Source organism: Catharus ustulatus, chromosome 14 (genome assembly GCF_009819885.2).
Source record: "Catharus ustulatus isolate bCatUst1 chromosome 14, bCatUst1.pri.v2, whole genome shotgun sequence".
NCBI classification, from domain to species: Eukaryota; Metazoa; Chordata; class Aves; order Passeriformes; family Turdidae; genus Catharus; species Catharus ustulatus.
The window spans coordinates 10,703,987-10,718,409 of record NC_046234.1 but is presented as its reverse complement, the minus strand read 5'-3'; the positions used below and the strand labels follow the sequence as shown (position 1 = coordinate 10,718,409).

The 14,423-nt window shown below is 39.5% G+C and overlaps 1 protein-coding gene across 6 annotated transcripts in view; it reads right to left on the bottom strand.

Annotated features, from left to right (window-relative positions):
- Nucleotides 1-14,423, bottom strand: part of TENM1 (teneurin transmembrane protein 1) — an 817,608-nt gene that overhangs the window by 63,823 nt on the left and 739,362 nt on the right. For all 6 annotated transcript variants that reach the window (XR_004419458.2, XM_033072762.2, XM_033072761.2 and 3 more), the window contains 4 exons: nucleotides 13,066-13,185; nucleotides 11,037-11,298; nucleotides 8,270-8,537; nucleotides 2,844-2,987 (listed from right to left, as the gene is read on the bottom strand). Coding sequence is in view for 5 of the 6 variants with exons in the window: in XM_033072762.2 (XP_032928653.1) it covers nucleotides 2,844-2,987; nucleotides 8,270-8,537; nucleotides 11,037-11,298; nucleotides 13,066-13,185 (794 nt within the window). In the remaining variant the exon portion in view is untranslated. The remainder of the gene's footprint in view (nucleotides 1-2,843; nucleotides 2,988-8,269; nucleotides 8,538-11,036; nucleotides 11,299-13,065; nucleotides 13,186-14,423) is intronic.

The window sequence follows — 14,423 nt, the reverse complement described above, 5'->3', positions numbered from 1 at the left end:
TGTGATCAAACCTCCAAACCGGTGAGAGAAAAAACGTGGGAAAAGAGCAGTGGAGTATAGCTGAGAACAGGATGTGATCCTTTGTTAACAGCCAAACTCATGCAAAATGTATGCAAAATTGCATACATCTAAAAAAACTGAGTTTCCAGTGAGAGCCACATTGGAACAATATTTGTTATTTCACATAAATTCTGCTGGAATCAGGCATAATTTTCTTTTTCTTTCTTTTTGTAAATCCTTACATCTGGCAGTATAACACAGTTTTCATTTGCTAAGGTTCCTGCATGCCAATACATGTACCTCCTGTCAATACATGTACCTCCACATTACTGTGAACTGCAAGTCTGTAAAATTGCATCCATCTCTTGTTATTCAGTTATTTTGTAGCTTCTCTAAAATGAGAAACCATCATGGGGAAGGAAAGAAGAATATCTACCTGGCTCTGAGCAGGAATGTTGTGCACAGTAGCAGACCAGCTGTGCAACCAGGCTTAATGGCTGCAGTTAGATATAAGCCCCTCAGTACTAGTAAATCAAGCAAAGTGTTTCCAGTTTTAGTTTGAAAATAAAATTGCAATTTGCAGTAGATAATGTTATATTCCAATGATGTTTCTCTAGTTAATCCAGTTGCAGTGTTTCAAAATCATAAAAGTTTCATCCTTCTAAAAAGAGCAGTTCTTCATACATACAGAGGAGATGCTTTAATTAAAAAGTGAAAAATTAAATATATTCATAGTCAAGAAAGCTACTCAATGCTTTTCCTATCAGTCATGGTGGCATGGAGATAAGTCTGAAATACATAATTCTAGTCTGAATCATATTCTTGTCCGTATTTAAAGCCCATTTTATATATCTGAAATGGAAGTGAGTTCTCTTGTTTTTAGGTAAGCACACAAGCACAGTTGTTACTTTTATCCTTTTGGTTACCACAGTTCATTATTTTGTTTTGTTACTTTAATATGAACCTACAGGCTGCTCTGGTAGGTGTGCACCAGCTTTGTTATAGTAATTGTTTTTCTGCCCTTAGCTACTTTTCTAGTTGTTGTACATGAGCCAGCTCAGAGCCTGTAACAGTCCTGAAGAACCCCGGACACATCCCAGAGCCTGGGCTTGGTCACCTCACTGGAGATGCTCAAACTGCAAACAGAAGAGACCCTGGATTTCAAGTCAGGTGTGCTCATGCCCTCTCCTTTCCTCCTGTGTCTCTGCAAGTGATGGATAAAGATGCTTGGCAGCTTTCCCTGACTTCAGCCTTGATCATGTCCAGCAGAATGGGACCATGTGAGGAAGAGGAGCAGGTGTTAGAAGCTGCCATCCCTGTAACAAGTGGGCACAGTCTGATTTGAGAGGAGGTGGCTTGAGGCTGACAGGTCAGTGCCCTCTGGCACTCTCAGCCACACAGCTGAGATTGGGACAGAAAGCAATTTGTCACCACATACCTTGTGCTCAGGAGAGCAATGGCTTAGCCCTGCTCAGATTATAATTGGATACATTACAAAATCTCAGAACATGTTAGTGCCTATGGGGTGAATTTCGTAGTAACCACTGCAGTTATCAGATAGTCATATAAATTGGAGTTAGTGCCAGCAATTTAGTCTTGAAATTAAACTGTGCAAGTGGTAATTTGCCACTAAGGAGCAGACTATGGGACTCGCAGTTGGAGGCTCAGCTGACTGAGGTCAGATTTCTCTTTGTTAAATGTCAATAGCTGGCATTTAAAAGAGACAATCTATACAAACCAATAAGACAGGGAATGAAAGAACTGCTGTTTAAAATGTCAAACTATTTTAAATCAAAACAGAAATCCAGATAATTTACAAACTAAATCTGACCTTTTGTATTTCGAATATTTATACTGTAGCTGTGCATTCAGCAACAGAACTTGTAAAACCTCAGAGCCATACATCTGTGCATGAATCTTCATCAACAGAAGTTTGCAGAAGGAAATAGATTTTATTGGACTGACTCTCAGCTAGAGCAAATTGAGAGAACTTTTCTGAATCCAATACTCTGTTGATTTATAAGTGCCAAAAATCTGACCTCAAGTTTCTCTTCACCTGACAATGAGATATCTGTTTATTGGCAAAACCATATATAGTTACCATAATTTATCCACAAGTATTGTTTTAATAATTTAGTCCCATTAGTTCCTGATCATAGATGTTCATGGAGGAGAATAAATCTTCCCAGGTGTAAAACAAAAGCAATGGGAAAAAATATTTAAGCCTCCATGCTTGAAGAATATCTCTGCAGGGTTAATGTTATGACACCAAAAGCATTTACAGTTTTTTTTTATTTTACTAATGCTTTGAAATGTGTTGCATTTCTTGTACTGAAGAATGACTTACTGTGCTTCTCCACAGACTGGGCAGCCACAGAAGCTGCTGCACACTGGAGTGGCAGCGTGGGCTTGGGATGCTGGTCTGTGATCAAGCAGGGTTTGTCCGCCTGGGGCTGTTGCTACAAACCAGTGGCAGTCACTGGATGAATTAGGGGTGAAGACACTTCACTGAGAATATAACACACTACAGACTGACTTGAAATGTGGCACTTCTACACCAGCTGTGTGAGAACGAACCCAAATTAATTTGCCCTTTTCCCATCTGAACGACCACAATGTGTTAGCCATCGCAAGAGTCGATGATATTAATGTCTAAACCCTGGGAGCCAGAACATTAAAAATATCCTTTCAGATGGCATTTACAGTTCAGCTCTCAATACATGAGGGTGCACATTCAAAGAGGATTACACATTAGGAAGTGTAACACTTAAAATCTGAACAATTAATTCCTTTAAAATTTATATTCTCCTCCTGCGTGGGGAGTTAATAAAGGAGGGACTTACCACTTTGTGGATTTAATACATGGTGCTTGTTTATAGACCAGCCACCCAGATTTGAAGCATCCATTTCAAAGCCTTGAAGGATTACTGTTCTCTTCTCCCACAGAATAAAATCAGGACATGTTTCATATTCATATCCCACCGACACTGCAAACAAATAATTAAAGATCTCTCAGTCTACCTTTTTCTCTGTGAGTTCCTTGTCATTCCATGTTTTGGTATTCATCTGTCAAGTAATGATGCCACTAATTTTGCTCTGCCTGATTGCTATTGTTGTATGGTATTTTTTGCAAAAAGGGTTTTAAGAGATTATTATGTTATTAGAGCTATAGTTATTACCACTTCAAAGCAGAAAATTGTCTGTGGTATCAGTTATGGGTTTCATAAGATTATAAATCTCCTCCAATGACTCCTGACTTGATTTTTTATTGCATTTCTGCTAATTACCTGAATAACAGCTTAAATAGAAAAGAATCCATGCTAAAAAAATTGGTTTTAATTTGTTTGCTGACTGTAAAAATTACAGTTAGGCAGAAATGGATTGACAAGCTGAACATTACTAGAATTACACATTAATCTTAATATGCTTGCACATTACCAAAATACCTGATGGAAAATTTTGAATTTCCCTAAGGATGGTGGATCTTTGGAACTCAAATTGATTAAAATTCGTTTCCATTAGTACTTCCATAAAACAAAACAAAATTTCAGCATTTTTGATACCTCTAATATACCAACCTTTAAAAAAAAATATTTATCTCTAACTTTACTAGATTTCAGTGAAATTCATTCATAAAGGAAGAATATTTTTTTAACACCAAATTCCATAATTTGACCTAGGAAATATTGAAATAGTTCAACCTTTCCAAAATAAAACTGTTTAAAAAAGATTTTAAGATACAATTTTTTTTTTAAATGAAGCATTTTTAATAGGTTTTTTCCCCCACTTTTTCTATGTAACAGATTTAGGTACATTTTACTTAAACCAAAAATAGTTTAAATACCACCTAAAATCCATTACGGTATATAATCAAAATATTTTGACCTGCTCTAACAGTGAAAATTTGTGTTTGTAAGACAAATATTTTATGGCAAACTGAAGCTGTTCCATATAGTAACAGCTCTAGAGCTGCTTCACCATTTTAGCAGAAAGAACCTGTTTTAGCAGCTAAACTCTAACTTGTAAAAAGCACATCTCCTTAAGTACTGTAAATATTGTATCTTTTAAACATTACAAGCTTCAGTTTGAGTCAAGCAGCCACTTTGTCCAATTCTTCTGCCAAAGGAGCTCTCACAACCAACATCAGCAAAGCTTCTAGGTACCACCCTGAGCTGAGAGCCCAAGAAAGGAAAGGGCATGGAACTTCCAGAACTGCCACATCCTGTGCTGGGATGAGTCAGAAGGGTTCAGTGACCAAGCACACTGTTTCTAGGTGCTAATGCAGAGAGAAGATAAAGGGCAGATTTTTCCCCTGAAGCAACCTCACATTTGCCACCTACACATTAACATCTTCCCTCCAGTCATGCACTTAACACGTTCAACCCTGGGCCAGCTGTGTGTGCCCTTTTAATGCAGCCCCTCAGTCTTGCTCTGTGACCTGGGACTCACAGCACAGTTATCAGCTGCTGGGACCGTGCTGAGAGCTGGGCAAGGGAAACAACAATTTACAGTGCCCGGGATCCGGGCCCACGGATCCACTGGGGCATCTGCACCAGGGCTGAGCTAACTCCTTAAAGCCTCACTATTCCCTGTCTACTGCTGATGTTTCTGAGCTGCCACATACTCTCCAGAGGTTATCACTCCCTTTCTTAGAAGTTCACTATTCCCTGCTCCCACAGTTACTGTGATAGCTGTCTTTTTGCTCCCTCTCATCAGTGAGAGACATATGGACACGCAATCACTTTGAGTGACTACAACCAGGTTTCGATGTGAATTTACCCATATTTATGAAAGACACCTATGCTCTGTGCTCCAGAAAGAAATATCTGTGTGATATGTGTTAAAGCAGTGTCTTCTGATCCATCTAACTGGAAGTCCTGGTGTTACATCCATGAAAATTTCCGATCAGTCATTTTGCATGCAAAGTAATCAAGGCAAAGCATAATACTGGTAAAGTCAGTAGGATGACTACAGTGACACTTAAAAAGTATTTTTTTAGGCACAGGCTTTGAGAATTGTAATTTCATAAGTGAAATTAAAATCTCTGTCAGCTTACCCTCATTGTGGGGTGGTACTTTCTGATCCAATTAATTTACAGCACTTTTCTGAGGTGACTGAGATTTCCGTGTATGAATGTGAACTTTAGTGACTAGGGTTTTAGACTTTAAGAGTCAGCAAGTACTATGTACCGCTCTTTGCAGTCTCAAAATGGATTTCAAAGTATCTATTGACCATCTGTATCAAAACCCAATTCTTTTCATACAACTGTTAAGAAGAATAATCAGTGACAGACCTACAGCTTAAGGGCTGTTGCCAAAATCCAGGTAAGAAATAAAAGACACGATTAACCAGGACGGTAAACTCTATTTCAACCTCCCCTGAAATATTTGTACTTATCTGCATCCATCTTCCTTGAGCAATGAACAAAATGTACTCAAGCACAGCACAGGCAGGGCTGCTGGAGAGCTCGTTTACACACACCCTGAGGAGGGTTCATCCTTGCAGACCCCTCAGTGCTGCTGTGTGGGATGCAGGGACTTGCATGGAGTTATAAAGAAGCATTTTTTGAGGATTTAACTGAAATCCTTTTTGTGTGTTAGATTACAAGGTGACATAGACTTTACCCCCAAGCTTTTGTGTGTCAACATCCACATGATGCTGATTTATTCAGAACAAAAAATCCTGCTTTGTCATCTCAGCTGTTACTCTGAGAAAATGGCCTCTTTGTGAGGAGCTTGGGGACTGGACACATGCCAGCAAACATTTCTCCAGCAAGTTTAAACAGAATCATTTGCATGTGGAAATATGCTCAGAAAGTCCTGTTTTCTGTAACTGGCTATGTGACTGCTGTCAATAACCCTGAAGAAAAATACAGATGTTTATAGTATTTAGAAAACCAAAAGCAGATGGTTATAATCCTCAGTTCCAGGACTTCAACCTTCATTTAATTAAAATGAAAACAGAAGAGAATGCATTATTAAATATTGGCAATATTCTGGCATAAGAAATTATTTTGACAAAAAATCGTATGATGGATGCAGATCCCTGAGTAACTAGTGTGTCAAATTAAATAAAGTTTTATTGGAATCTAACAAAGCATGCTAGTAATGCATTTAAAATATCAAGATTTTTGCTCCTATTTTGAAAGAAGCATGATTAACCTAAACTTTAAGGGAAAGAGAAAAAATTAAGCGCCAATTAAATAATTTAAAAGTTGTTATCCAGCACTATTGTGTAAGCTTTATTCATATTTAAGCAAATGAAGCTCATCTACTCCTAATTTGGGAAACTAACTACAGTATCATTTCATGAGACGTTATGCATTTGAATTAAAATCTTTTAAAGTCTGGATATGTACTGGACTTCACAAGCATTAGAGGACTATTAAATGATGCAGTGGGGGAAGTGCAGTCAGCTGTTCTCTCAAACATGAGACAGCCTCTGGACACAGGGCACACGTAGCTGTGCTGAGGAAAGCCCCAGGTGGCACCTGTGACCCACCCAGTCCTGCCTGATCACCCATGGGAGTGCTGAAGGGCAAGCTGGAATATGATTTTATTTCTGGATTTGCACAAATATGTACCAACAACTCACTTGATACCTTCCCTCACTGCAAAAACAAACAGGAACTGGTATCAGCAATGGGACAAGGCTGGATCTGCCCTGCCACAGAGCCTCCTGTATCTCAAGAGGCTGAGCAGGCTCCTTCTTGCCACACCCCACACCTGGGATGTTCAGGACCTTGGCATCAGTGTCATAGGAGAGATGATGCAGCAGCTCTGGAGACCTTGCACCCAGACCTTGCACCCTTGCACCAAGGCTGGAGTTTGGATTCCTTTAGTCCAATGCAATGTGAGAGCTAAAGCTGGAATAAAAGGACCAGAACTTCTGCATGAGAATTCATAGCAGATTAGGAAACCAATTAAATAAAAAATGTATTACTTATTCCTTGGTTGCTTCAGTTTTCAGTTGAATTTGTTCCTGATCTGGCTCATTTCATGATCAAAGGCATGTGAGTGATGACCCATGGTAAGGACAGAATGTGGGAATGTCCCTGCAGGCAGCAGACAGTGCTGTGTGTTTCAAGGAGACAGCAGGACCACCACTCTGGGAAAAGCTTCGTCTGACCTTTTCCCTTGCATATTGCATTATGTAATCATACTCCACACCTTGGTCTCACAATCATTCATCCCTATCTATCTATGCCTGTATCATTCTCATGGAAGCAATGACAAGGAAAATGCCATAATCCTCCTTTGCTCCATTCCCTCCCCACAGAGTCCCTCTCAGACCACCTGTCTGGGACCACTCAGTAACACTTTCACACACCAGAGGCCCTGGGAGCTGCAGAGCCTGCCTGGCACCTTTTGGCTCTGTACAGGTCACTCTGCAGGCACTCTGCCTGCATGGACAACACAACAGATCCTGAACGAAGCTCCTGGCTGCCCCTCAGAACAACATTTTCATGTATGGAATGAACATATTCCTTGTGCTCTGTCGTCCCTGCTACTCTTCCCATACAGCCTGATGTGCCAGTGCATCTGTTCATAATTGCTCTGACATAAAAAGCAAACAGAACACTAAGCTTTGCTTGCAAAGTGATCCTAATACAAAGCATCTATTGTACAACATCCATTGAACAACATAATATCGAATTAAATTAAAAAATAGAAATCCCTTAAAAAAATAAATCATGAAATTAATAAAAAAAAAAGCTGGCTAAATAAAATGTGTTTGCACAGACAGCACTTCTGTAGCAATTCTCAGAATAGCCTATGCTGCTGGCTGAACAAAGCCCATGAAACATGATGATTTTTGGGTAAACATCTTAAAAATACAAATCAATTAGTTTTAACTGCTGGGGACATGGAATGTAGTAAGAAAGGATGCCCAAAAGTTAGAATTTTGCAAACCCTAAGCGGAAATGACATTTTAAATGTCACAGCCAAAAAATGACAGAAACAATGACACACCAAAGGTCATATTCAGAGTAACATTCAAAACCAGAGACAGCTGAATATAATGCCGTTAGTACAGAACCATTCTCTGAGGGAAAAGGGAATTTTCAAATTGATTAAATTAGAAAGATGACATTGGAAGAACAAGAAAATAAATGTTCTTGGGAAATCATACAAGTCACTTCAGTGACTTTAGCTAAAGAGGCATTTGATTTAAAAGAATGTAGGAGCAGCAACAAAATTTATTTGCCAGGTTTTCCTTGCTTGATGTGTGTGAGTGCTTCTGCTTACATCAAGGTGATTCTACATACCCATTGCTTCAGCCAGACCAGAAACCTTCTGACCATATATATCTGTCTTATTCCAGGAAAATGTGTACACCAGATTGGCTGCAGCAGGAAACCATTTCTGAAGCAGACGACCTTCTACAGCAACTATCAGATGGACTTTTGCCATTCCAGAGGGGATGCTCGAGTGTGTCAAAATAATGCGCAGCAAAGTTTTATACCCTGGTGTCCGACTACTGAGATAACTGAGCTTCACAAAACTTGAAGGAATTGCGATTTCCTCTTGGACCACCTTGGGAAAAAACACACCATTACATCTATAGCCAAGAAATACAAAGCTGTAATAGTAAGAATAGCTAATTAGTTTATGTTTCATAATTATGATGTGAAGACAGCACCACTGAAACAACTGGGTTTATTTCAGCAATGCAGTAGTCAGGGACATGACAAAATGACCAACATCAGCCAGTTTTGGTCAACTTACTGGATGGCAGGTTGTCAGTTTGATAAGGAACCTCCTCCTCTAACACTTTATTCATATCTACTAGGGAGCAAATACTGCATTCGTGCACATATTCTTACATAGAAGCTGTGCAGCTTTACTTTGTCTTTATCACTTGGTTTACTTAGTAAGTGCTGTTAAGTGGAATACAACTATATTTTTTTTAAATATACACACACCTTCTGTCATATACATTGTGATGTTAAGATACTATTGTGCTTTGGAGACAATAACTTTAACCTGGGGAATGTTGAGAAAGAAAAAAACCCCTTCCTGCTGAACTATCTGTGCAGTTAGGCCAAGCTCCAGCAAGAAGGGGCATGGTGTACGAAGAAGCAGCATTAGGAACCTAGCAAGCCAACTGGGGACACAGAGCAGTGAGGATGAAACAGCCTGAGCATCAGAATCATCTCACTCACAGGTAAATCCCCAGGGAGTGCAAGAGAACTCAAATCCCAGGGCCCTGCTGTCAGTGCTGCTGTCTGAAGTACTTGGATTAAAGCAAGCTTGGATATGCCCACTGCGGGCTGGTATCAATTCCCACTGCAACGGAGATGGGCCCTCGGCAACCAGAAGGACTGCAAAGGCTCTGAGCTTGTTAGGGGAAAAAAGACATTTGGCCATGACCTTTTGAATGATGTGGGCCTTGGAGCTACAAAAAGGGATTTAGCTCCTGAGAGAAAAGAGCTGTTCTGGTACAGACTGTGAGAAAGAGCAGGCAAGAGACAAGAATGGCTTCTTGGAGGGTGCTACCATAGTCACTCAAAAGCCACCAAAAACTAGACCGTGGTTAACAAGGTTAACAATGTTAGTGCATTTCTGTACTAATGAATCAACCTGTCACAATGCTAAATTCACCATGCTTGGAAAAAGACAAACTGTTTTGTTTATATTTTTCAGTTTTTAAAATTTACTTATTTAACAATAGATGATTTCAGTTTAAACAAATTTTATTTACACACTGCAACAGTATCACTGTCACAGCATTGCTGCAATTCAGCTGGAGGCCTGCCAGCACCTGTCGTTTCAACATATGAAATGTAGTGTTGCCAGGGAAATCCTGCTCCCTTTATATTCCTGATTTGCAGTGTTCCCCTTCTTTCCTGCTGACATCCCAGCTGCCCTCTCTGTCATGCATCTGACATTCCTTTTCATTTTTTAATAGAAAAGCGGGAAACAATATTCATGCATTCATACAAGCTAATACATCTCTGTTTCCTATTATACTCAGTTAATTTTGCTCAGTTCCCAGAACCATACAATGAAACTCAACACTCTAAGAAACCTCCAATGGCAGTTTCTGAGTAGACTGCATCTTTGAGTACCCCGTTCTTCAAAGAAGACACAGGCATACCTCATGTGGAGCACTGTGACCCAGTTTTTTCTTACTGGCACGCAGCAGTTATTCTTAATTTATATTTGTTATTTTCACTTAGTACATTCTGTGAAGCAATGCTATGACCATCAACAGAATGAAGCATGATAATAGTTATGGAGGTGTTTAGACATAATTCAGCTCAAATAGAGGTCAGCACATGTAGAATAAAGCAGCAACACCTTTATGAGGCTACAGGTATCCTCCAAAATATCTTCCAGGCTTGCTCAGTGACATTAAAAGAGAACCCAAAAGAGCTCTTATTCTTTAAAATCTAACTGCTCAAACTACATACTAAAAATTAAGGGCATTAATATGACCTGAACTGTGTTTTGTTGTGTATTTGATTCTCACAACTTCTTTTAAGTCCCAAGTAAAACAACAGGTAATTACAAGGTTAATTAGAAATTACTTTAAACACTTAAGGGAGTGTAAAAAAAAAAAAATTAAATTTAAAAAGGAGTCCTAAAGATCATGTTAAAATTGCTTTACCTTGGAAAGAAAGACCCAATAATAAAACCCAAGCAGCTGACATAAAGGTGTGAATGGATGAAACACCCCTAGGAATGTTCAAAGCATCATGTATCACAGTCATGTTTGGGAAGTTGCCCTGTTTATCTGTAACTTGGAATGGTTTTGTGCATCACTATCAACAAATCAGGGTTTCAATAATAATTCATGTTATCATTCCCCACTTTCTTCTACTTGAAGATAAGAAATAAAGCATCTTTAAATACTAAAAATTAAAGAAAGAAGAAAACAGAATCTTGTTAAACTGTACTAAATAGATATGCATTGGTGCTATTCTGCCAAGTGAATGGCATTACTGCAGTTATTTGTTCACTATCTTTGATGATTGTCTAAACCTGGTTCTGCAACAGAACAAACTGTTAAATTAAAAGTCTTTTCATTACCTGTAGTTCTGGAATAACAGTTCCTCTTTCAGGACAGAACCCTCCAAATGCTGTCAAGGGGGATGGGAGTACAATTGGATTTGGACTGATAAAACTACTGATGTCACAAGATGGTGTGTCCGACTCTGTTCTTTGCATTACAACTTTGTCTACAATGACAAATCTATTCCAAGGCAACCAAAGTGTTCTTTTTTCAGGTATGAAAGGAGATCTGTCAAAAACTAGAGTGACAGAGATTCCTCCAACAGCCACAAGGTCAAAACTGGAAAAGAAAAAACAATTTGTTTTGTTTCTTTTTGTTTTTTTCTCAACACATTACCACATCTTTCAATGCATCACAAACAAAAACTTCGTGTTTGTTATTACAGCTCTTAATTTAGTATGTGAAATCATTCAAGCGTATGTTCCCTGCATCACCTTGGTATCCACAAAGAAGCCTTACCTCTGTGTGCTTTCTCTCTGCATGCAATAAGGCACAGAATTTCACTGTTACTTGGCCTCTCTCCCCTCTATTTATCAACCAGCATCAATAATAACAAGCCATCTGTAACAAAGGTGTGAACCCAGTTGCTTTAGTTTATATGAAAAGAAATTCTGATCCCAGAAAAGCACGCCACTCATCATCTATGCAGGAAGAGCATGCAGAATAAGAAGGCTTAAAGGCTGTTAGGCCTTAGCTCTATTAACATAACCCTTTCCCTTTTTCTAAAAGCAGCAGGAGGAAAAGGTTGAGTACCCTGAGCATATGACCTTCCTGCACAGGGTATGAAATTTTTGGGAAAGATGGCAATTAATTGCACTGAGAACTGAGTCAGCTCTTGAACACAAGGAGGGCGATCCTCTGGGAGCTACTGTGAAAAACCTTTGACACATCTGGGCTGCAGAACAGTAGGATATAGAAGGCATGATGTACAGTCTCAATTTCCAGAGTTTCTGACACCCACAGTCAGGCAACACAAGGTAATATGTAAATAGCCACTTCACTCTCTGTATCACTGAATGCATCTATTATGGAGGTTTTTGATGGTAACAAATTGTGATAAGAAGTCAGACTTAATTATGCATATCTCATCACATTTCCCAAATGACACCGATTACATTCACAGCAAAATACAGGTAGCATATTTTAATGCAACAACTTTATCCAGGCTAGCATAAGGAGGAAATGATAATTACTAACTTTCAGTAGTGCAATTTGAAAGTCAATAAACTAAGGTGAAATAAATATGCACGCTCCTTACTTTTATAAATTGGCAGCACCAAATAAAAAAAAAATAAACTGTGGAAACAGTGACAAATTGCACCACTTTTTCCCTGCTGGAAGACAGCTTCAGATTTCTTGTAACTCACAATCCAGCCAAGGAAAATGAAGTCTTAAAACTGCCCTTAACAGCTTAATTGAAGTTCAGGAGCAAGTCATGACCTTATTGTAAATGGATGGCCAGCCCTGGAGTGCAATATAGAATATATTGAAAGCTCACCTGTCTTTGAGAAATGAACTCAGACCTGCCAAGTCTGGGGGAGAAGGGGTAGCCAGGGCTGGTTATGGACCAGCAATTAACCATATGTCTTTGGAAAGAGTCTGTTCCCACTTTTCCTTGTGTGTCTCAGGTGATGAACTAAAGGATTTGACTTTTTTGACACCTCAATAAACTACTTGGATAATTCACACTTAACAACAAAAAAAATGCATGAGGACAGGATATTTCCTGGAAAACCTGACTTGTGAAAATATTCCAAAGTCGAGAAGGTACTGTTACAGCAGACCTGGCACATTTTGACTCCAGGAGTTTGAATGTCACTGTAATTTTGTTGCAGTTCAGTTTATTTTTTCTTCTCTTTCTTCTTTGGTCCCTTCACTACAGAGAGCTCCAATCAACTGTGCTCCCAGAGCAGAAGGCCAGACGTCATCCCCAAGCCATACTGTGAACTGTGATGTCTATGAAAATTTTGTACATGAATAGAAGTTGGCAGATGGCCTTAAATACACAAACCTAACCCAGTGGAGGATCATACATGAAAGCCTGACCTTCCATCCTGTCGACTGATGGTGTATCCATACTCATTGTGGTGCAGGAAGCTGACGTTCACTCCAACCAAAGGTGTTCCATCCACTGCTACAACCTGGCCTCGGATGACACACGCCCGTCTGTAACAAGAGTGGAAAGCAACGTGTTACAAACATGAGGAGGGTGAGAAGGGCATTGATTTCAGAAACTGGGCTGTGCTTTGGTCCCAGACAGACAGAACCACTCTGATATCAGAGTGAATACTGATTTTTGGAAAAAAAGTCATACAAGCCCAAAAGATTGATTTGAAAAAGCATTCTCTCATAAGGATGACACACACTCTCCCATGAACTGTTGGTATAGGAAGAATACATTCCTGTTTCCTGACATATTTTAGGGTACTATTTGTTCTGCCACTTAATGGCATTGCAAAGGTTTCACTGATAGTGTGATTTAGCTTGACACAGCTCTAGGGAGTGATGGTTTGTGAAAAGAGAGAATGAAACCTCATTCTCTGCTGTTAGGTATAAGGCATTGCTGTCTATTAGAAAAAAGCTGACCTAATATGATAAGGCAGCAGTGAGATACAGGGGCTTCACCAAACTTCTGAAAGTTATACAGGTAAATTCACAGGGTGCCTAATCAAGTGTAACATACATTTTTCTCAATCCCCCACCACATGTGATGCCCTTCTAAATTCCCTCTGGGACGTGTGGGCTTGCACCCACTTTCCACTTTATCCTCACATTCCAGTAAAGAGGTTGGAACATGGCAGCACAGCAGAACACATCAAAGTCAATGGACAGGAAAGTGAACTCATTACTAAGTGCATCTAATCGGAGACTAACAGGATCACAGAATCACAGAAAATGAAAGCTGAAGGGAAATACAAGACTTTATCTTGTCCATTCCTTTGCCTCGGGTTAGATCAACTATGCCTGCATCAGTCCAGACAGATGCTTGTCTAACTCTATAAGCTTACCAAGTAACCCATTTCAGTGCCTCTGTATGAGTACTCTAATAATGCCAAGTTCTTCCTGCTGTCCAATTTGAACCTCCACTGTTATCCCTTCAGACCATTGCTTTCCACTTAATCACAGAAATGGGGAGGAAATTACTCTTTGTCTTGGCTTCAGCCTTTTACCTATCTGAATAAAGAAGCATAATGAATCAGATCTCCTAAGGATGAGGAGTAAGACATAAAATATCCTTATGGTTGGTGGGATTTTCTAAGGGCTTACACAGCTATATTCCACAGAAATTCCTCCCAGTATTTTTGCCCTGGGCTGTCAGCTACATCACATCAACAAACCTCCACTGGCTGAAGCAACCCAGGTCTTGGAAACTCATGATACTACTGCACCTATTTCCTGGAACT